Raw genomic sequence first — 23095 nt, 5'->3', positions numbered from 1 at the left:
GGACTTTTCAAAACAGTGATAATGCTAAGTTTAAGAAAATTATTTCTACTTTATTGAATTCCTTGTGTATAGGAAAGTGCTGAGAATTATTCTGCAACTTAAAGTGCATCAGAACTGTCTTGTTACCTTGTTTCATTATCCTGGAGATTCAGTTTTCCTCTGAGGAAAAACGTAAGGCAAAGCCGTATCAAAACATATTTTATGCAACTTTTTAGGTTTATTTATTATTTAGGTTTATTAGGTTATGTTGTTTTGGTTGGCCCACAGTTCCTTAAGATCCCAGGAAAGAACACATATAGCATAATCACCGTATGGCACACCGAGGAAAAGCTGAAACTTTTATCCACTGATCCTTTTCTTTCTTAAGGTTAAATAGAATAAACGTATTCTCTCTTTGGGAGAATAGTTCTTGAGGTGCCGGGTAGGAACGATAGGATCTACTGATGTCTTTAATGCTCCTGGAACAATAATTCCTATTCCTTTAGCTTTTCCTTCTTGGGACATAGTCTTAAATCCTTGATCTTTCTCGGCAGGGCGCGGTGGCTCACGCCTGTAATCCCAGCACTTTGGGAGGCCGAGGCGGGCGCATCAGCCCACATCAGGAGTTCAAAACCAGCCTGGCTAACCTGGTGAAACCCCGTCTCCACTAAAAATACAAAAATTACCCAGGCGTGGTGGCGGGTGCCTGTAATCCCAGCTACTCATGAGGCTGAGGCAGGTGAATCGCTTGAATCCGGGAGGTGGAGGCTGCAGTGAGCCGAGATCGCGCCACCTCACTCCAGCCTGGGCGACAAGGCGAGACTCCGGCCCCTGCGTCCCCCCCTCCACCCCCCAAAACTCCTTGATCTTTCTCCTTTTTTTTTTTTTTTTTTTTTTTGAGACGAGTCTCGCTCTGTCACCCAGGCTGGAATGCGACGGCGGCGCGATCTCGGCTCACCGCAACCTCCGCCTCCTGGGCTCTTCCCCACTAGCTGGGACTACAGGTGCGCACCGCTACACCCGGCTAACTATTGTATTTTTTTGTAGAGATGGGGTTTGACCGTGCTGCCCAGGCTGGTCTTGAACGCCTGGGCTCAAGCGACCCGCCCACCTCGGCCTCCCAAAGTGCTGAGACTACAGGTGTGAGCCACCGAGCCCAGCTGATCTTTCTCCGTTAGTGACATTTCAGTTGTAATGGTGAATTTAAACAGGTACTTAGAAATATTCACAATAATCCATGCATAATTTTAGCAGCAAAGAATCAAGACGCATTGCATCTCTTTATTAACCTCGTTTAAAGTAGGGACTTCTTGCCAGCTCCATAATGCACTCTACTCATTAAGTCATGTTTTGGGCATTCTTGCCAAACTCCCATGAACAAACATTCCTCTCTTTTCTTTCCCTTCCCCTAAAAAAGAAAATGAAATAAAATCTATCCTTAAACTAAAAAACCGCGATGTAACAAAAATCAAAGATATGAAGATAAATTCATGAAACTGTACATAGAATGTATCACAAGTTAAATGTATAAAGTTAAAACAGTAAATACATGAATTTGAATAAGATTTTTAACAGATCATGGACACTCAAAATATGAATTCATCAATATTTAAGAAAAACAAACATTCAAATGCTTTCCAAAGAACTATTCAGTTCCAAATTCATTTTTATGTATATTATTAATGTCTACTTAAGATAGCTTGACAACTAATTTTAATATTTTATTTTGTAATAAGTATAGATTCACAGGATCTAAGAGAGATACTACTAGTATCTCTAGTAGTAGACATACTTCCTGTGTATACTTATTTTAAAATAAAAAAGATGTCAGATTATTAGTTTTATTTAATGTTGAATTTTGATATATCTTTATAAATTCTAGATATGCTTTTTTCAGATATGTGGTTTGCAAGTATGTTCTCCCTGTATGTAGCTTGTCTTTTTTTTCCATAAACAAGATCTTTAAAAGAATTAAAGTTTTAATTTTAATAAAGTCAAATTTATTAATTTTGTCTTTTGGTTAAGGCTTTATTCTTCACCAAATTCTAGACACAAAGGATTTTCTCCTTTGTTATTTTTTAAACATTTTATAGTTTTAAGTCAGGCCCAATGGTTCACACCTGTAGTTCCAGCACTTTGGGAGACCAAGGCAGTTGGATAGCTTGAGCTCAAAAGTTTGAGACCAGTCTGGGCAAGAGAGTGAAACCCCATCTCGACAAAAAGTACAAAAATTGGCTGGGCTTGGTGACGCATGCCTGTAGCACAAGCTACTGGGAAGTCTGAGGCGGAAGGATCACTTGAGTCTGGGAAGTCAAGGCTGCAGTGTGCTGTGATCACGCCACTGCACTCCAGCCTGAGTGACAGAGTGAGAACTTGTCTCTCTCTCTCTCTATATATATATATATGTATATACATATATACTTATATTTACATTTATATATTTATATATATAGTCATATGCCTTACATTTAACTGTATGATCCATTTTAGATTAATTTTTGCATAATTTGTAAGGTTTAAGTCAAGGTTCTGTTCATTTATATTTTTGCCTGTGGATATTTAATTCAGCATCATTGGTTGAAAAGGCTATGCTTCCTCCTTTGATTCATTTTTAAATATAAAAAAATAAAAAGAGTAATTTGAAAGTCAAATAGACCAATGTTAATGATACTATGTATTGAACTTTGAAACTATCTAAGTCAGCAAATGTCCACAAATACATATAGCAATGAAATAATGCATATAAATATGTTAATGACTCAAAAAACTCCAGAAAGTATCCTAAAGTAGTAAGATATCATTGCTATTATCATATTTCTTTTTCTATAAAACTTAGTCAAGTTATCTTTGGATATTCAATGATAGATGACTTGTCTTATAAATTGGATTCTTAATCTCCAAGCTGCTTTGGCCTGCAAACATGTCAATGAGAACTGAAAGTGATGGATTTTCTTGATGCTAATATTTGACAACTAGGAACTGTACAGAGAAAATCAAATTACTGGAATAAACTAATGAGCTCTCAAATGTCAATATGTAACTAAATAAAAAAATAGAAAAGATTACTCTTTCTGTTGTTTCTTTCCGTCATATCCCAGGAATCACAGAATTGTTTGCGCCAAAATGCTACTCTTGGACTTCACCTATTCCGGGGTCATCATTGTATTTATATAATTGAATAACTGTTTCTGGGTAAAATACCTAAGGCAATGCTAATGATTCTTTTAAGTGTCAAATGATTTTGTTTGCTTGTTCAAGTAAATCAGTGAGGATGCTTAGCATAGTAATTAAGAAAGCAGGCTTGAGAGCTAGGCTGCCAGCGTTCAAATCCCAGCTCTCCTTTCTGCGTACCTCAAATACAATAGAGAGAAAATAATAGTACCCAAATTTTAGATTTGTTTTGAGAACTGAATCAGCCATAAGTGTGAAACACAGAAATAAGCCTGGCCCTTAGCAAGCACCAGAGATTATTATTAATTATTTTCTCCCTAGCAAAATCATTTCACCTGTTCCACATTCTCTTGCAGAGTCAGCCTCCTTCTCCTCTGTATTTCACACCAGAGCAACTCCTCCTCCCTCACTCTCACACTTACCACATTCTAGACCATCCTATTGAATGTTCTTTGATGGCAAGAGCCATGCCTTGGTTTTTGTTGTGGTGGTGGTTTATTTGTTTTATTAATATTTTCATGTTTTAATTGTGGCAAAAAAATGCATAATATAAAATATACCATCTTAGCCATTTTTAAGTGTACAGTTCAGTAGTGTTAAGTATATTCACACTGTTGTGTAACAGATCTCTAGAACTTTTTCATCTTGCCAGCTGAAACTCTATACCCATCGAACAAAGCTTGTTCTAAGTATCTGTATCCTAACACCTAGGTGAGTACCGACCAGTAGAAGGTACTGTACAAAACTCTAGCAAACTAAATTTAAATCTTCACTTGAACTACAGATGCATTTTTAAAATTTCTATCAACCTTTTTTTTCAACATTTTATCTCCTCTTTTCCTATTCTGAACTTAATTAATCAACTTAATCCTCATCCTACTATACCTGAACATACAGTAGATTTCCTCCCTCCACACTCTTGGGCTCCCATCTACCCCACAGTGTGTTTATCATGTCTCCTTTTACACCTCACTTCCAAATAACAAGCCCGCATCAAACAGTGCTCCCTTGGGTTCTAGGATAACATGAACGCTCATCAATTCATTTAGTCATTACTAATTTCTACGCCGCTATTTAAATTATCTCCCTCTACTACCCTACATCTACTCCCCAATTAAGCTAATACATTATTTGTGCTCGAAATCTGGCCAAGCACAACCTCAGGGTTTTGCTTTTATACTTCTTTCCAGTTTTCTAAGTCCATCTTTCATTCAGATTCACCTAGAAGCAACTTGCGGCCCCTCCTCACTCCTGCAGTATGCCCTGTCTGAAGGCCCCTACCCTACATCACCAGGGTGGAAGGTTCACTGCCACCTGAGGCGACTCAGACTCCTCATATGCAGCCCAGCACCAGAGGTGCTCTTTAACCCGTTTTACTCTTAACGATTAGGAAACCCAACAAAGATGTTTAAACATTGATTTAAGAGAAAGTATTCTCTGGCCCTGATGGCTCATACTTGTAATCCTAGCACTTTGTGAGGCCAAGGTGGGGGGGGGGGGGGATCACATAAGGCCAGGAGTTTCAGACCAGCCTAGGCAACACAGTGAGTGGGATCACATCTCTAATATCACATCATATATACATATATATATGCATATGTGTATACATATATATATGCATATGTGTATACATATATATGCATATGTGTATACATATATATGCATATGTGTATACATATGTATATATATATAAACATGGATACACACATATATGTATAATATACTCATTCACTATGAATAAGTAAAGAAAGCAAGAAGGAAAATGCGGTAGGTGGATTTATATAAAATGGTTTATATTAAATATACCTCATAAGAAAAAAATATATGTATGTTTATATGCACACACACACATATATATATGTATAATGTACTTGTTCAATTTGAATAAGCAAAGAAAGCAAGAAGAAAGAAAATGAGGCAGGCAGATTTATATAAAATGGTTTATATCAAATATACCTCATGTTATGGAAAAAATAGTTACATTTCATTTCCATATATAGATACTGTAATGTTTATTCCAAAATCTTGGTTCAGACTTAAATGTTAGATAATCACACACAAAAAATGTGATGATTGCCTTTATAGTTGCATTACTAGGAAACGGCCTGACTCTCAGAAAGAGGCACATTCCTTCCTTGGTATCCAGAGGAGACTGGTCTCAAGACCCCTGAATTGGATGCTCAAGTCCATTTTATAAAATGGCATACTATTTACATATAGCTACACATCTTCCTATATATATTAAATCATCTCTTGATTACTGATAATACCTAATACTATGTAAATGATATGCAAATAGATGCTATACCACATGATTTGTAATATTTCTTGTTGGTATATTTTTGTTAGTTTTTAAAAATTATTTTTAATTCGCAGTTGGTTAACTCCTCAGATGAGGAACCGACAAATGTGTAGGGCTGCCAATATCGGTGAGAAAGAAGAGCCTTTTCTCTACTTGGGTGTTAATTTAAGCTCAATTTCCAGGCCCTGTCTGTCATTGCATCCAAGCACCTGCCTCTCTTACAACCCTTGCTTGAAGTCTCTCCAAAGGCCAGAGCTGTGGTCAGAATGTTTATATCCCCCCAAAATTCACATGTTGAAATCTTATCCCTGAAGGTGATGTCACTGAAGGTGGAGCGTTTGGAAGACGATTAGGTCATGAGACAGAGCTCTTCTAAATGGGATTAGTGCCTTTCACCTTGTGAGGACGCCGTCTATGAACCAGGAGGTGGGGCCTCACAAAACCCAGCCATGCTGGCTCTCTGAGCTCAGGCTTATAGGCTCCAGAACTATGAGAAATAAATTTATTTTCCTAAAAAGCTACCCAATTTATGGTATTTTCTTGTAGTAGCTTGAACAGACTAAGACATCCAGAGTTATTAAACTACTGACGTCTTAGTAGACAAAGGAGGACTATGCTAGAAAACTTCAAATAGTTTAGAGAAACAACCCAACCTGGGGCTCAGTAATGCTTTCATAGAGTATTCTTTGGGAGACAGTGACAAAAAGTGGATGAATATCCAATTGACAAAAATGTATAAGTATTTTTAATTCAGAAATGGGTGGTTCAGAATTGCTTTTGAAAATCTCCTAAGAGGAAAAATCAATTCTAATGGTATATAGTGGATAGAATATCTTAATACTATTGAACCTCATCCCTTAGCAGCTAAATCATAGACTGTTAGAAACATCTATAAAGCAAAAACTTTCATAGTTAAACAAAACTTCACCTATTGTTTTTACTTCTATAATTCTGTAAAGGCCTTATCATATATACTGACTCATGCTTAAAAGAAGTGTAACCTTCCTTAAGTAATTATAGAAACCTTGTTGGGGGTGTTTCAGAATTAAAAGATGTATATTATAATTATCAGAAACAAATTCGATCTAAATAAGGCAAATTGGAAATCTGTATTCTGCCGAAACACAAATCCTGGGAGAAAAGCATATGACTTACTGCACGAAATTATATTTCCTAAGCATAATGTCAACCTACATACATTTTCAGTAAAATCAACTTGCATCTACACACCAGTTGAAATTTAATAAATTAAAAATTTATAGTAAGAGGCCAGGCATGGTGGCTCACACCTATAATCCCAGCACTTTGGGAGGCCAATGCGAGAGGATTGCTTGAGGCCAAGAGTTCAAGACCAGCCTGGGCAACATGGCAAAATCCCATCTCTACTAAAAATACAAAAATTAGCCAGGTTTGGTGGCACCTGCCTGTAGTCCCAGCTACTTGGGAAGCTGTGGTGGGAGAATCGCTTGGTCCTGGAAGGCAGAGGCTGCAGTGAACTGAGATCACACCGCTGCACTCCAGTCTGGGTGACTGAGCGAGACTCCATCTCAAAACAAACAAACAAACAAAAAATTATAGTAAGAAATAAATTCAAAATCCTAAATTATTTTTCTTAACTTTATATGAAAAGGGTTTCTGGGATCGAAAACCAGAGCAGACCTCAACATATTTTATCTCCTGAACTCTTAGTATCACTATGAATATGTTTCCTTGTCATTTTATGGATAGGATCTACATGACTGCAGACCTCAGGATCATACTCAGAATTATACTGTTTATGGGAATAAATTTTTGAAAAGTAGAGGACACAATGACTTCACTTCATTTATGTGCTTTCCTGGGAGTCAGAGTTAATTCAGGCTAATTGTCAGTGAATGGCAACTTGAGACTTGTTGAGAGAGAGTTTGAATACAGTTAATTCAATCAACAGAAATAAACCTCGTATCAAAATACAGCATTATACATACTTAAATAGATCACAAATTCATACACGTTCGCCAGGTGTAGCGATTTCACACCTTCATTTGTGAAGATCAAAGGAGAGACTGCATTTGAAAGTATTTGATGGAGTATGGCAAAATTAAAAGGCACACTCACAAAACAGCCAAAATAACACATTAGCATTATCCTGTGAAGTACCTGGAGCTAGGGAGCGTTTTTCAGCTGTGTAAGTATCCTCCTCCCCTACCACCCACCATCACCACCAAAAATATATGAAATCTCACCTGACATTTGTAGAAATGCAAATGGAGAAAATTACAAAAAACGAAAGTTGCTCCTATATTCTTTTTGGTCCTCACCTGTAAATATTAGTTCCAGTCCAACTCATCGCCACGGAGTTTGCATTTAAGTTGATATGTTTGTTTGTGTGCTTCTTTGTTTTAAGAAAGATAGAGAATGATAATAGTTCTTTGTTTTCCCACTCTTAGACTTACTTAACTGACTTCTAGTATAATTGCTCATTAATTTCTTAGTCTGAACCTGACAAGTAAAAGAAAAAACCTCAGTATATTTGGAAGAGAAAGTAACCCGAGAATGAAGAAAGTACTGTCAGTTATTCTCAGGAAGGGTAACGTCAGCTTCTGAGAAGACAAATTGCCAGCTTTCAGAACAAATACAAACAGAACAGAAAATGAAGTGAAGACTCAAACAGTAAGATTATCCAACTTAATTGGGACCAAAGTGAAAACAGTCTAGTAGAAGTTACACAAGGATTTATTAGGAACTTTGTGGCCATCCGTTGTTTCCATATGGTTAATTGTTCTATATTTTTAAATAGTTGACTCTTACCTGAAATTATGGTCATACGACATAGAAAATCTAACATAACAGTCACGTAATAATATTGATAAAACAGTAGAAATGTTTTATGACTGTGTTTCATATTGAGAGGGGAGTTGGATACAGTTACTTCAATGCACCAGTAAATATCATTTAATCTACACTTAATAATAATTACATATATATTCTTCAAAAAGTTAAACAGTTAACCATATGACTTGACAATTCTACTCTTAGGCATAAACTTATGAGAATACCCAAATGAAACCATATGTGCACACAAAAATGTGTACCAAAATTTCCATAGCAACATTGTTCATAGCAGAAAAAAAGTGGGAGTAATGCAAATGTCTATCATACAATGAATGGATAAATAAAAAGTGGTTATGTTGATACCATGAAATATTATTGAGCAATAATAAAGAATAAAGTACTGATACATGCTAAACAAACAGGATCCTTGAAAACTTTAATGCTAAGGAAAAGATGCTATTATAGTCACACAAGACAATATATTGTATGATTCCAACATATGAAATGTCCAGAATAGGAAAATGTATAGCTATAGAAAGTAGATTAGCATTTACTTAGGGCAGGGGTGAGAGGGTGCAGGAATGGGAACTGAGTTCTAATGGGTATAGAGTTTATTTTAGGATTGAGGAAAATGTTCTAAATTTGATTATAGTGTTCATTGCACAACCCCATGAATACACCAAAAACATTGCTTGTATATATTAAATGAGTAAATGATATGGTATGTTAAATATATCTCAATTAAGCATTTTTTTAAAAAGCTCTCTATGGATTGATCTTTTTGCAATTTAATTTATCTTGTATCTTTATGATGTGTAAAGGTATTTTGCCTAGATAAGATGCATTTACAGCCAAAATAAAATAAAAAACAAACATTTACATATTTATTAACTTGAGGAGATCAAGGAAGCTCTTTACCTTGTCTTCATTTTCAGTGCCACCTGTGCCCTCTCATACTAAAGTCAGTCTACTTCTGTAGCCTCTCTTCTTTGTACAGATAAACCATCAATTTAATTTTCTATTTAAGCAAACAGGAGCATTATGTTTGGACAGTGTTCCATAGCTTTGCTATTCTCACAATCTGTAACCCTATAAATAATGCAAGACCTTCTTCTTCTCTAAATGACTTTCATACAGCATGAGTCTTGATACAGAAGACAAAAAATAAGAGAAAAAGAAAAAATAATCATCCTGAAGTCATGGAATTCAATCTATTTCCAGTTCCATACTTGAATTATGAATCACATCTGTTCTCTCTTGTAACTGCATCAAAAGCCAACTTTTGAACATGTAGTCATTTTATTTGTCAAAGCAAAGGTAAATCACAGCTAATCTGAAAAGTTTCTTGTGTTTTGCTTTAGCAGTAAGAAAAAAGAAAAAAAAAAAAGATTGGTTTCTATGTGACCCCTGACCTTTGAACCACAACCTCCTTGCCACTAAAGCGTTCAGCACCTCATTTAATCTCTACTCTCTGCACTGGCACAGTGCTGAGAAAAGGAAACGAAAAAAATAATCTGGGGACTTCATCAATTTTTCATGAATTTTCATTTAGGCCAGAACCCCCTCTTACCCTGGTCGATAGATCAAGCTGCTGTCATCTATTTGCCACCTGGGGCTACAGCTGCCATCTCTAGAGGCTGCCACTGACTCAGCTGCATCACAGGCAGCTACAATCTCTGTGAGGACCCCCTGTGCTCCTTCTGCTCCATAAACAGGGAGCGCCAGTGTTCAGAACGGAAACTTTATCTGCACCAGCTACACCATGGCTCTCCTGGTGGTCCCATTGGAAAACTACGTATTAGCTTTTTGACTACCAGGCCTCTTGCTTATTAACTCTGCAACTGTTTGCTAACTATTTAAAAAACATTTTTTGCCTAGAGATTATTTCTGAGGTCAAGTGACTCAAAAAACACTTTCTGGATAGCTATTTTTCTTTTTTTGGCAAACTAAGAAAAAAATAAAAGCAAATTTGAGGTGATTCATTGCAATGATTGGTCCTGAATTTTTTTCCCTCTGCTGTATTGTTCCAGAACATAAAGCTGAAGCATGTATTAAAGGAAAACAAACAAACACCAAAATGAATGCAGTATGGTAAAGAACTGGCTGACTTCCAAAAAATCAGTCAAGACAGATGGTTATCAATAAAATTCCACATTTCGTATCATAGTAGAATCCAACATTTTTGAAATTAAAAATGACAACTAATGTGAATCAAAAATAGTAAAAAAAATCCATATTTTTAATCAATAATCATTTTATGATAAAAGTTGTGACATGTTTATGTCCTACATATCAATACATTCTTGACTACTCAGGTACATCTAGGTCAGTGGTTCTCAACTGACTTTCTCTCCTGAGGAATATTTCCAATGTCTGGAGACATACTGTTTGTCTCAACAGGGCTAGGGAGGATCCCATTGGCACCTTGTGAACAAACGCCAGAGGTATGTCTAAACATTTTACAATGCCTAGCACAATCCACCCACCCCCGCAACACACACACACACTAAATAATTTTCTGATCCCAAATGTCAGTAATGCAGAGGTTGAGGTACCCTGCTCTAATTCTCCATGCTCCATTCAGAGCTCCATTCTAGGAAAGACCCGGCAGCATTTGCTACTTCCATCCCACCACTACTCGCTCTTCAGCTGTTGTGCTCTGTCCCCATCACTGGAGCCCACAGGTACTGTTTATTTGACCATCATTTGGGATTTGCATCGTGTCAACCACTTTTAGTACTCTTGTGGTTTGTTTGTTTGAGATAGGGTTTCACTCTGTCACCCAGTCTGGAGTGCATTGGCACAATCCCAGCTCACTGCCACCTCTGCCTCCTGGGTTCGAGTGATTCTCCTGCCTCAGCCTCCTGAGTAGTTGGGATTACAGGTGCCAGCCACCACACCTGGCTAAGTTTTGTATTTTTAGTAGAGTCGGGGTTTCACCATGTTGCCCAGGCTGGTCTCAAACTCCTGGCCTCAAGTGATCCGCCCACCTGGGCCTCCCAAAGTGCTGGGATTACAGGTGTGAACCAACACACCCGGCCCCAATTTTATTATTTTTTAATGTATTCCTTGATTATTCTTGCCACTTCACTGCCCATATTCTATCACTCTGATACCTCTCCTGAGACTGATCCTTTTGAATGAGCATTTCTTGCCTTGACCACCACTAAATATTACTGTTCTAAGCACTGGAATTGGACTCAGCCCTTATTAACTGCTCCCTGAACACAGCCTGCCTGGAAATCACATCTGCTTCTATATACTTCCATGACTTCAACACCTATCTCGGAAAGACCTCTCCCCTCAACTCCAGAAGCTGTTACTTTAATGAAACTTGAGATATTTTAAGCTTACTATTTCATTGGTATGTCAAACAATACAGCTAACGTTTACCATACTGTTCTGTTCCCTAGAGTTATTTCTCCTGTACCTGCCCTTCACCTCTATGGATGGTAGCACTATATACCCAGTCACTTAACCAAAAACAAAACAAAACAAAACAAATCTAGTAATCATCCTCTACTTCTCATTGATCATGTCACATAGTTTATAATTCCTAAATATGTTTCAAGCTGTTTCCTCCTTTCAATCTTCACTGCTATGTTCAGTTCAGCTCTTTTCTGAATTATTTGACAGCTACTTAACGCCTCTCTGACTTCAATCATCATACCTTTAATGCAATCTTCAATTCTCTTTCAAAGATTCTCTTTTCTCATAACAAAATAGCTTAGATTTTTATTCAGCACATGCCTACCTTTCCAATTTACTCTGCTCTGAACCTCATATCCAGACACCTGGCAGTTCTCCGAATGCACAGTGTTCATTTAAGCTTCCATTCTTTCTACCTGGATGGTCTTTCACTTCAATTTCCACCTGGGACATTCTTACATGACCTTAAATCACTGTGAAAATAATGTATCCTCTTAGAATCATTTCTTAAGCTTACCTATCTAGGAAGAATTAAATGTCTTCCGTCCAGATTTGCGTAGTATTTTTACATGTCTTTATAATAGGCTTTATTGTTTGTATATTTAATTTATTATAGTAACTCTTTATTTACATGTTTGTCATCCCAACTAGAATGTGAGCTCTTTGAGAATACATTGGAATGTGTCTTCATTGCTATTCCTTAACACCTCTTTCAGTGGATATCCACCTTCTATTAATAAACTAAGTGAATGCACCACAATGAGTATTTATGTTGAGTTTTCTAAAATATGAAGGCCAATTTAACATAATCTGAAGTTGTTCCTCTACAGCTGTTCCTCTGTCATTTTATAAAAATACATATTAGTTACCAATAGGTACTAAAAAATCACAATGCTTTAACCCAAATTTCCATATTAATATGTTTTATGAAATACATAAGGAAAGATAGAAGACTGATGAGCGAATGGAAAGAGATGAGCAACATATAAATGAATATTGTTTGACCTTGTGATGCCTCAAATGGAATGAACTGTTGACATGGCATTAGAAAAAGGGATTTTATTCACTCCCTAATCCAATTTGCAAGCCTTCTTGTTTTCCTCTCTAGGTCATGAGTAATTCAAGTATTTCTTAAAGCTCATTTACTTCAAAATAAAAAAAATTACTGTCACATTACACACACACACAAAAATCATGGTTTAAAATATTCCCACCAGAACAGTTTGATTCATTATTAATGATGCAATTAGAAAAGAAAGCAATTCTTTTAGATGAAACAACAAAATGACAGGTCAATTTTTATATACTTTAATTTTGAAAAGTAAAATTTTGTTAAGGATTTAAGCATCTTATTTGCTGCTGAGTAGATAAAATTTTAAAAATGAAAAATTAAAATTTCTTAATTTTTATATATTTAAAATAGACCAGATTTCATTTAGAGTGTTTCTTCAAATATGACACAATTCCCTAAAAATAAAAATTAGAAGATTCAGGACCTGGTCTAGCATCCCCATTAATTTATTGTCTGAATCTTGGTCACCTAAACTTTCTGGGCATCATTTTCTTTATCTTGAAAATGGGAGAATAATGCCAGTCATATTCACCATAAAAGGGTCTGTTGGGGGAAAAAATCAATAAAATTTGGTATTGAGGTATTTCAATATGTTTGAAAAGTTTCCAAAATTAGATATTTCAAAACAAAAATGGAACAGGTATGGATATTTGCATTCTTGAATTTTTGTGTGTGTATTTCAAATTGCATTTAATTTGAGGGCTTTTTGAAGTATCATTTTATAAAAATAAAACTATTTGGTGGCCAGTACAAAATCCCATTGTTAACTAAAGTCCTAATGCTCATAGCTCAAGGCACTTCACAAAAAAATTAAAAATATGGGTCTTAGGATTCTCCTAGTCTTTTCCTATTGGAGTTATACATTTCCAGCATCCGGGGGTTCCAGGTTTCTTAGCACAAACTGTAAATCAGAAGCAGATGCCTGAGAATGAAAAACTTCATTGGGATAGCTGCATAAGAAATTGTAGGCGAGTGGATCACCTGAGGTCAGGAGTTCAAGACCAGCCTGGGCAACACGGTGAAACCCCGTCTCTACTAAAAATACAAAAATTAGCTGGGCGTGGTGTCTGTAATCTCAGCTACTTGGGAGGCTGAGACAGGAGAATCGCTTAAGCCCGTGAGGCAGAGGTTGCAGTGAGCAGAGATCGTGCCATTGCACTCCGGCCTATGTGACAGCGGGAGACACTGTCTCAAAAAAAAAAAGAAAGAAAGAAAGAAAGAAAAGTACAATTTTGTTTACCAAAAGAAAGACACAGGCCCATGAGCTATTATTTAGGAGAAAATATATATAGCTATATACATAAGATTCCAGCATCCTGAAATCTCCCAATTCTCTTATCTTTGAAGACGTACATGACAACAAGGAAGCTGAAGAGTGCAAAAATTTTAAGGCATAATTGTTTGTTTGTTTGTTTTGAGACAGAGTCTCGCTCTGTCGCCCAGGCTGGAGTGCAGTGGCGTGATCTCGGCTCACTGCAAGCTCCGCCTCCCGGGTTCACACCATTCTCCTGCCTCAGCCTCCCGAGTAGCTGGGACTACAGGCGCCGCCACCACGCCCGGATAATTTTTTTTTTCTTTTTGTATTTTTTGTAGAGACGGGGTTTCACCGTGTTACCCAGGATGGTCTCGATCTCCTGACCTCGTGATCCGCCCGCCTCCGCCTCCCAAAGTGCTGGGATTACAGGCGTGAGCCACCGCGCCCGGCCTGCTTTCTTATAATAACATATTGGTCATCTTGATTTCATATAAACAAACTTACTACAACACCCTGGCTTGATACTATCTTGACCAGACTTCTCTGAAGAAGACCAAGTAAAATTATGCAGTGTGTTGATTGATTCTTTAGGTTTCAGCGTCTATGGGAACACATCAAAACTTACTTGAAATAAATAAAAGTAAATGTGCACATGAGGTTCATTATGTTCACTTACATGCCACTTCCAGAGACGCATTTCGACTCACTGCTTCACCAAGATAGTTCCTCGCAACACAAACGTAGCTTCCTTCATCAGGTTTACTCCTGCGCCCGTGCACGATGCGCAAGAAGAATAAGGATCCGCTGGGCAGAAGCATCCTGTGGGACCGGGGATCGTCCTTGTCAGTCTCCACTCGCTCCCCATCTTTGTACCACTCAATGGTGGGCGTTGGCCGGCCCTCCGCCTTGCAGTTCAGAGTCGTGGGCTCGCCCTTAGAGACGATGACATCGGAAGGATGCTCCACAATCCGCGGGGGAAAGTCCTCCTGGCGAAGACGCGATCCTACAAAACATGACGGAATAAAGACAAGCTTTAACATTTCCTTATCTAAACCCTCGGTTTCACTTGGGTTCCTGATGGGGAAATTAAACTCTTCGATTATCCAACTGAACATTATTTTATGTTTCATTTTGTGTATGCATCTCATAAGTCATCTCAACTCCTTTGCAGGATAGGGCGATACCAATAAATTAATATGTTAACTCAAAGGAGTTAGGTTTAATGTGTTCCATGAATCATGACAAGCAAAAGTAAAAGAGAACAAGAGACTTTCTTGTTCTTCTGGGATCAGCATGGGTACTAAGATGAGTAAGACTAATTTCCTGTCCTCAGATTGCTTATTATACACTGGGGAAGAAAGCCACGTCGGCAAGCAGCTAGAAGACACACATAGATAGCATTTAATGTGCTGCCAATATGTTATCAGACTAACACAAAAAGAGACCTGTAAATTATGTACAAATATTATCTGCATTTAACAGATGAGGCAAAAGCTTAGGAAATTATGCCAGTTGCCCAGAAATGTAGATGAGGCAAGCAGCAGAGGCAGGATTTTGAACTCAGGTGTGTTTGACTGAAGAGCTCAAGTAGAAATCCGTATGTTAAAATGCAATACGCTGCATAGAGGTATATAAGAAATGCACTATAGGCAGAAAGAAAAAAAGTAAAAGTTAACCCTAAATTAAGCATAATAAGAGATCCCTTCCCCGAAAAAAATTACATTTAGATTGAGCCGTAAAGAATGAAAAATGACAACTAAAAGAAAAAAGCATCATGCCAAGAGATACCATCAGCAAAAGGACAAGGAAATGACAGTTACGTGCATGGTACATTTCATAATCAGGAAGGAAGCTGATACAGCAAGAAAAGGTTTAAGACAGTCTTGGAGCCTGAGACAAGGCTTTGTGCCATGCTCAGGGGTGTGACTATTCTTTTACACAGCTCACAGATTTTTAAGGGGGCAGTGACATGACTATCTGTACAATCGAAATATACTTGTAGTCTGTATTATCAATAAGGGATAGCAATGGAGACACGAAGACAGTTGCGATTTACTTAAATAGTTCAATAGAAAAATAAAAAGAACCTGACTTTGGGAAATGATGGTTTAGGTAGAAAAGAAGAAGGAAAAATATACCATATCAAAATGCTTGACAGAATTTGGTATATCACCATGCACAGTACAAAGAAAGATAGATCGTACCAGTGACTTCCCTGTGAATGCAATAAAAGTGGGGCCATAAGGGGCGTAAGAAATCGAAAGACAGGCCGGGCACGGTGGCTCACACCTGTAATCCCAGTATTTTGGGAGGCCGAGGTGGGTGGATCACCTGAGGTCAGGAGTTCGAGACCAGCCTGCCCAACATGGCGAAACCTCATATCTACTAAAAATGTAAAAACTTTGCCAGGCAGGGTGGTGGACACCTATAATCCCAGCTACTCAGGAGGCTGAGGCAGGAGAATCGTTTGAACTCAGGAAGCAGAGGTTGCAGTGAGCCAAGATTGTGCCACTGCACTCCAGCCTGAGTGAAAAGAGTAAAACTCCATCTCAAAAAAAAAAAAAAAGAAAAGAAAAGAAATAGGAAGAGAAGGATCTATTGATATTTCACAATCAAATTTTTGCATAATGTGTTATTTTGAATATTTTTCATTTATATGGTATCAATTACCATTATTCATGAAAATGTTCTACCAGCTGCTCCAAGTAAATAAAAAGGAGATGCTGAGAGGAATCACCATATATGGGGACATAATGATTATATAGATAAGCACTTCTTAAAAGTTTGCTCTTATATATGATTTTCCAACCAATCACCTAATATGAGCACATTTCTCTTCAACAGATAGCAGTAATATTTACTTGTCAATGTTACCTCAGTTCACTCTCAATATTAATTGAAAATACATGTTTTAATGTATTAAAGGGAATTGAATTTAGTCTTAAATGAACTTTATTTTTTTGAAGAGGATTAACTCTTAAAAGTTGCTATTTTTTAAATCACATCAGACCAAAAAAGAATGTATACATTACAAGTGTTAGATATCTAAAGCAAAAGAGTAATTTACTGTTCACAGGTCAGAACTTTAAAAAAAAAACTAAAGAGATCCAAAGCATCTAGATAGGTAATTACAGTATACATCACAATAATAAAGGATATAGATCATGAGTACTGGGTCTTAAAGCAATGAGGAATTTACAGAATACAAAAGTAACAATGAATTTTTAAATTCATAATCAAGAAAGACCCCAAAGTATTTAAACATGAGTGGCTGAATAGAAGTAGGTTGCAAATCAGAAACATATTCTCAATGTAAAGGTCTGGACACATAGCTGTAGACTCTGATCTTAAAATACATCAAGAGTTTTATGTCACTTTTCATGTAACAGGCATATAGTAGGTTACAATCATCTGTTTAGATAGCCCCTTTGTTCTCCATGAATCTCCCTATGCACAGTAACCTACATTCTCCCTACTGCAAAACTGTTCTACTATTAAAAGTAAGCAAGTAAATAGCTACTAGGGTGCTATTTACTATATCAACTTGTGCACTAACTTATTAGGCAGTAGGCCTGGATAAGGGCTGAATAAGACCTGAAATATGCTAATACTTACTAAATAAAATATAAAATAATTGATTTATAAAAGAAAAAGTGAAAAAATAGCTAAGCTATTTAGCAATAAAATTAAACTCCAGTATGTCCAATGAGCACACAAAGAATTTTACTCATTTATCATTACAATATATGTAAACTATGTTACATAAAGATTATAGTACTGTCATATCAGGACACTCTTCTTGTAATTTTACTCCTACTTTAATAAAAACATCAAAGAACATCTACAACCTAAATATAAAAAGTAAAACTATGAAATGATCACAAGAAATTATAGAGGCAAGTTTTTTATGATTTTGAATTAGGTGATGGCTTCTTGGATATGATACCAAAAGCATAAGCAACAAAAGAAAAAAAGAGATAAACTGGATGTTATAAAATTTTTAAATACTTGTGCTTGAAAGAATACTACCCACAGAATCAGAAAAATAATCTGCAAATCATATACCCAATAATGGATTTATATCTAGAATATATAAAGAACTCATAACTCAATAAAAATATAAATAATCAAGTTTTAAAATAGGCAAAGGATTAGAATAAGTAGTTAAACAAATTTGACAGAGAAGTTAGACAAATAGCCATAACCACATAAAGAGATACTCAACATCACTAGCTGTTAGAAAAATGCAAATCAAAACTACAATGAAATACACTTCACACCCACTAGGACATATATAATCAAAGCAATGTAAAATAACAAGTATTGTCAAGGGTTTGGAAAAACTGAAAGCCTCATCCATTGCTAGTGTGAATTTAAATCATACAGTCACTTTGGAAAACAATCTGGAAGTTCCTCAAAATGTCAAACAAGTAGTTGCCATATGACCCAGCAATTTCACTCCTAGATATATATCACCCCAGAATGAAACCATACATCCACACAAAACTTACTCATGAATATTCATAGCAGTATTATTCACAATAGTCAAAAAAGTAGAAACAACCCAAATGTCTACCAACTGAATGGATAACAAAGAAGGAATCAACAGCATAAATATCCATGATGAATGGATAAATAAAATGTGCCATATCCATATAATGGAATATTATTCAGCCTTAAAAATGAAGTATTAATAATACATGCTACAACATAGATGAACTTTGAAAATATAAGTGAAAGGAGCTAGTTGCAATGGACCATATATTGTACGATTCCATTTATATGACATGTCCAGAGAAGGAAAATCCACGGACATATAATGTAGATCAATGCTGGCCTAGGGCTGGGGTATGGAAGTGGGGAATGAAGGGGGTCTGGGCAAGTGCTGCCAACGGGGATGGGATTTCTTTAGGGATGATGAAAATATTCTAAAATTAATTACAGTGATGGTTGCATTACTCTGTGAATGTAATAAAGATTATTGTATTGTATACTTTGGGTAAATTTTGTGGAATATGAATTATATCTCAAGCAATTTTTAAAAAATTGATAGATAAAAGAGCACTGTGAACAAGTTTAATAAAAGGTGTGTAACAATTTGTGCTCACTCCTAACAACAGTTAACGCTGTTTTCTTCATTTATAATCTTAGGTTCTAATGAAATCATCAGGCCTGCAATAGATAATTAGGACATAAAGTGAACTTCAAAGGTCTCACCACCAGATAGATAGATTAGAGAGAGAGAGAGAAAGATAGATTAGAAAGATAGACATAGATATACAAAAATACAGCTTTACAATCTAAGTTTTACAATGTTATTAAAAATATGGGGATTAATTCTGAGCTTTCTTAAATTCAGACATTACATAACAATAGCAGTGGTCTTTACGATGGACCCAATACATAAGTCTTTGGATTCTTTAAAACTGTGTGTGGAAATGAGTATTATTGTTAAAGGGGAGGCAGTAGTGGTGGTGTGGGGTGGGGGGTGTAGCTTTCATCATATTCCCAAAGATGTTGGGCCTTTAAGATTATCAAGGAGCACTAAACTACTGGGTATTCTATGTTATTGGCTAAAACAACTCCATTATTTGGTCAAAAAATAAAGCTGAGTTGTCAGCAAAACTCACTGGGGACTGAGAACAAAACAGTAAGGGGGAGTGGGGGTTGTTCATCACAGGAAGTGCCATGAAACAGCTCAACCTCAACATTTTGGACATCTAAAGTGTGAGCCCCTCAACTAGCAACAAAAGCATGATCCAAAGGTGTATTAGAAATAGAGGATCTTAGGCCCATACCCACATATCTGAAATCTGAATCTGCGTTTTAACAAGATTCCCCTCTCTTCATCAGGTATTTGTATGCACAATACCGTTTGATAAGCACTGCTCACATCAGTTTTTGTATGGCTCTGAGCTAACAATGTTTTTAAAAGAAGAGGAGGAGGAGAGGGAAGAGAAGGGGGATGAGGAGGAGGAAGTGGTAACAAAGAAAACTTATATAGCCTGTGAAGCTTGAAATATTTACTAAGGTTTGCCCACCCTGCTCAAGAGTATCTGATATCATTTTCCATTACAAAGTTCATTTTTAATTTAAATTTATTTTATAAATAAATTTAAAAATTTATAAATATCTCTTCTACAGATTTCAAATGAAAATTAGTTTGACAGCAATGTTATTATTGCCCATATAATGAGAAATTATTCAAAGATTCCTATTGGAACAGATATGCTAAGTGATGTATGAAAATAACTATCTAGAATTCTAATTTCGCTTGTGACTGATATCATGTCTGGTATCTTTTTATATCTCAATTATTAATTGGGCAATCAGTCAAGTTTTAATTAAAATAATATATATTATTAAAATATATACAAATTTATATATTATATATAATAATATATATTAATATATATTATTTAATTAAAATAATATATATTAATAATATATATAAACATATATATACTTTCTCTCTTTTATAATGATAAAAGAAAGATAACAAAAATTGTTCAGAGGGTCCTAAAGATGAATATCCAAATGTTTATTTTTACTGTCCAAGAACGTAAGTTGTGAAATTGTCACATAAATTGTACATAATTGAATAGATAGGAGAAGCAGAATTAGAACTCATGACCTTTAATCCAAAATGTGCCAGGCTTCTTTAGAAATGAATGGAGCACCAAGTAAAGAATGCACATGGCATCTAGGCTAATTCCAAAGCCCTCTTCTAAGGTTCATTTCAATAAAATGTACACATGAATGTCACTAGTCATAATTTCAGCAGAAAACATTTTCCTTGTTTTTCAAAGCCTGATTCTCAGACTGCCTGCATCAGAATCATCTGGGATTTCTTTTTTCTAATGCTTCATGAATTTGCCTGTCATCCTGGCCCAGGGACCATGCTAATCTTCTCTGAATTGCTCCAATTTTGGTATATGTGCTGCCAAAGTGAACACTAAGATATTTCTTTAAAATACAGATTCTTTTTATTTATTTATTTATTTATTTATTTATTTATTTAATTTTATTTATTTATTTTGAGTCAGAGACTCACTCTGTCACTCAAGCTGGAGGGCAGTGGCATGATCTTGGCTCACTGCAACCTCGGTCTCCCAGGTTGAAGCGATTCTCATGCCCCAGACTCCTGGGTAGCTGGGACTACAGGCATGCACCACCACACCTGGCTAATTTTTTGTATTATTAGTAGAGATGGATTTTCGTCATATTGGCCAGGATGGTCTCGAACCCCTGGCCTCAAGCGAGCCTCCTGCTTCGGCCTCCAGAAGTGCTGGGATTACAGGCATGAGCCACCTTACCTGGCCACCAGATTCTTAGTCTCCATAGTGAACAAGGTGCATGAGAAATTACCAGTGAAAGGTTCCAAGAAGCTGCATTTTTTCCATGCTTACCAGAAGATCACACACTTAGACCTGGCTAGATGTAGCATTCCACAGCATCATCAAGTTCGTCAGCCAGATGCAGACACATCTGTGAATAATGTTCTAAGCACCTTAATTTGCATAATGGATTATTTCTGCTTCTCAGAGACTCTCAAACAATGATTTTGTAATGATTTTTGATAAAATATTTGATATTTTACAACGTTGAGTGGTATATTAGCACTTCAAATTTTTGAAGGTGATGTATAAATTATAATTCATGAATATAGTTAAGTTTAGTTTTCTTTAGTCAGTAACCACTCATTTGCAGTGAGTGCCAGAGAACATTTGTTTTCAGGAAGAGATTTCAATCACGTAGTATAATAAAGGAGGAAAATGCACCTAGAATACTTGTTGATTTCATTTCATGTGTTACAGAGTAAATGTCCCTCATTGAGTTGGAGTATAGTATTTCCTTGAACCAAGTTTTATTTTTCTTTTACAAACTGGATAGCTCTATCAGCTATTAGTCCCTCCACAAGCCAAGCAATGTATTTCAATCTGTTCTAAATTTTTCTGAGGGCGGAAGAAATTCTCGGCAAATTAGGGACAGAGTGTGAAATATACTTCCTCCAGCAAAATTTCTATGCTGTGTTCATTTTTCTCTCTTAAAAATGTATGTAACAGTATGTTCTAGCCATAACTATGTCTGTTTTAACAAAATATTGTCCCCCAAAACGATATAAATAGAATTAACCTAGGAAGATTCTCCAGGATTACTTCAATTCTGAATGTGATCAGAGCCACCTGCTGATATGACAGATACAGTAGCACTACACGAAAAGGTGAAGGTTGCCTGACACATCGCAATAGGAAGGAGGCAGTGTGGTACAAATAAAGAACACAGGTTATTGATCAATTAACGTTCATGCCTCATTTGTAACAGGTAGATCAGGACATCAATGCTATAAGGAGTGGTTTAGGCCGGGCGCTGTGGCTCACACCTGTAATCCCAACACTTTGGGAGGCTGAGGCAGGCAAATCACGAGGTCAGGAGATCAAGACCATCCTGGCTAACAAGGTGAAACCTCGTCTCTACTAAAAATACAAAAAAAATTAGCCGGGCGTGGTGGTGGCGCCTGTAGTCCCAGCTACTCGGGAGACTGAGGCAGGAGAATGGCGTGAACCCGGGAGACGGAGCTTGCAATGAGCCGAGATCGCGCCACTGCACTCCAGCCTGGGCCACAGAGCGAAACTCCGTCTCAAAAAAAAAAAAAACAAAAAAAACCAAAAAAAAAAAAAAACAGTGGTTTAGAAGATTGAAAGAAATCATGTATATGGATCACCAGGATGGGCAGTAAGCATTCAGTGTAGTATTTTTTTCTCCTTCTGCAAAACATGACAAATACTCCAACTCTAAACTTTATTTCCAAAATTTAGCCCATAAAACTCTATAATCCCATTGACAATAGTTTATCTTTGCTGAGGATGATTCTGACATTAATGTTTTATTGCTTGATACATTTTAGCTGGACCAGGCTGATAGCTTTACACTAGATTTCCAAAGAATTAGTTGTTACTATTTATCGTTAGTCAAAAATACATCCAATTCAAAATTTCCTTCACTGAAGGAAACATATCTCAGTGCCACTGCAAATGCTGTCTACATTGATTAGTGAGCTAAGGTAATTTGC

General features: G+C 36.5%; 1 protein-coding gene and 1 non-coding gene across 32 annotated transcripts in view; both read right to left on the bottom strand.

The window, feature by feature from the left end:
• ROBO2 (roundabout guidance receptor 2) overlaps positions 1-23095 on the bottom strand; it is a 1748609-nt gene that overhangs the window by 533894 nt on the left and 1191620 nt on the right. For all 31 annotated transcript variants that reach the window (XM_063602831.1, XM_063602841.1, XM_063602842.1 and 28 more), the window contains one exon: positions 14699-15025. In XM_063602831.1, coding sequence (XP_063458901.1) covers positions 14699-15025 — 327 coding nt within the window. The remainder of the gene's footprint in view (positions 1-14698; positions 15026-23095) is intronic.
• LOC112439387 (U6 spliceosomal RNA) lies at positions 20872-20978 on the bottom strand. The gene has a single exon (XR_003027683.1). It is a non-coding gene; the product is annotated as a U6 spliceosomal RNA (small nuclear RNA).

The sequence above is a fragment of the Pan paniscus genome, chromosome 2, assembly GCF_029289425.2.
Source record: "Pan paniscus chromosome 2, NHGRI_mPanPan1-v2.0_pri, whole genome shotgun sequence".
In the NCBI taxonomy this organism is placed as follows: domain Eukaryota; kingdom Metazoa; phylum Chordata; class Mammalia; order Primates; family Hominidae; genus Pan; species Pan paniscus.
Note: the sequence above shows the minus strand (reverse complement) of the source record. Positions and strands in the feature narration are given on the sequence as shown.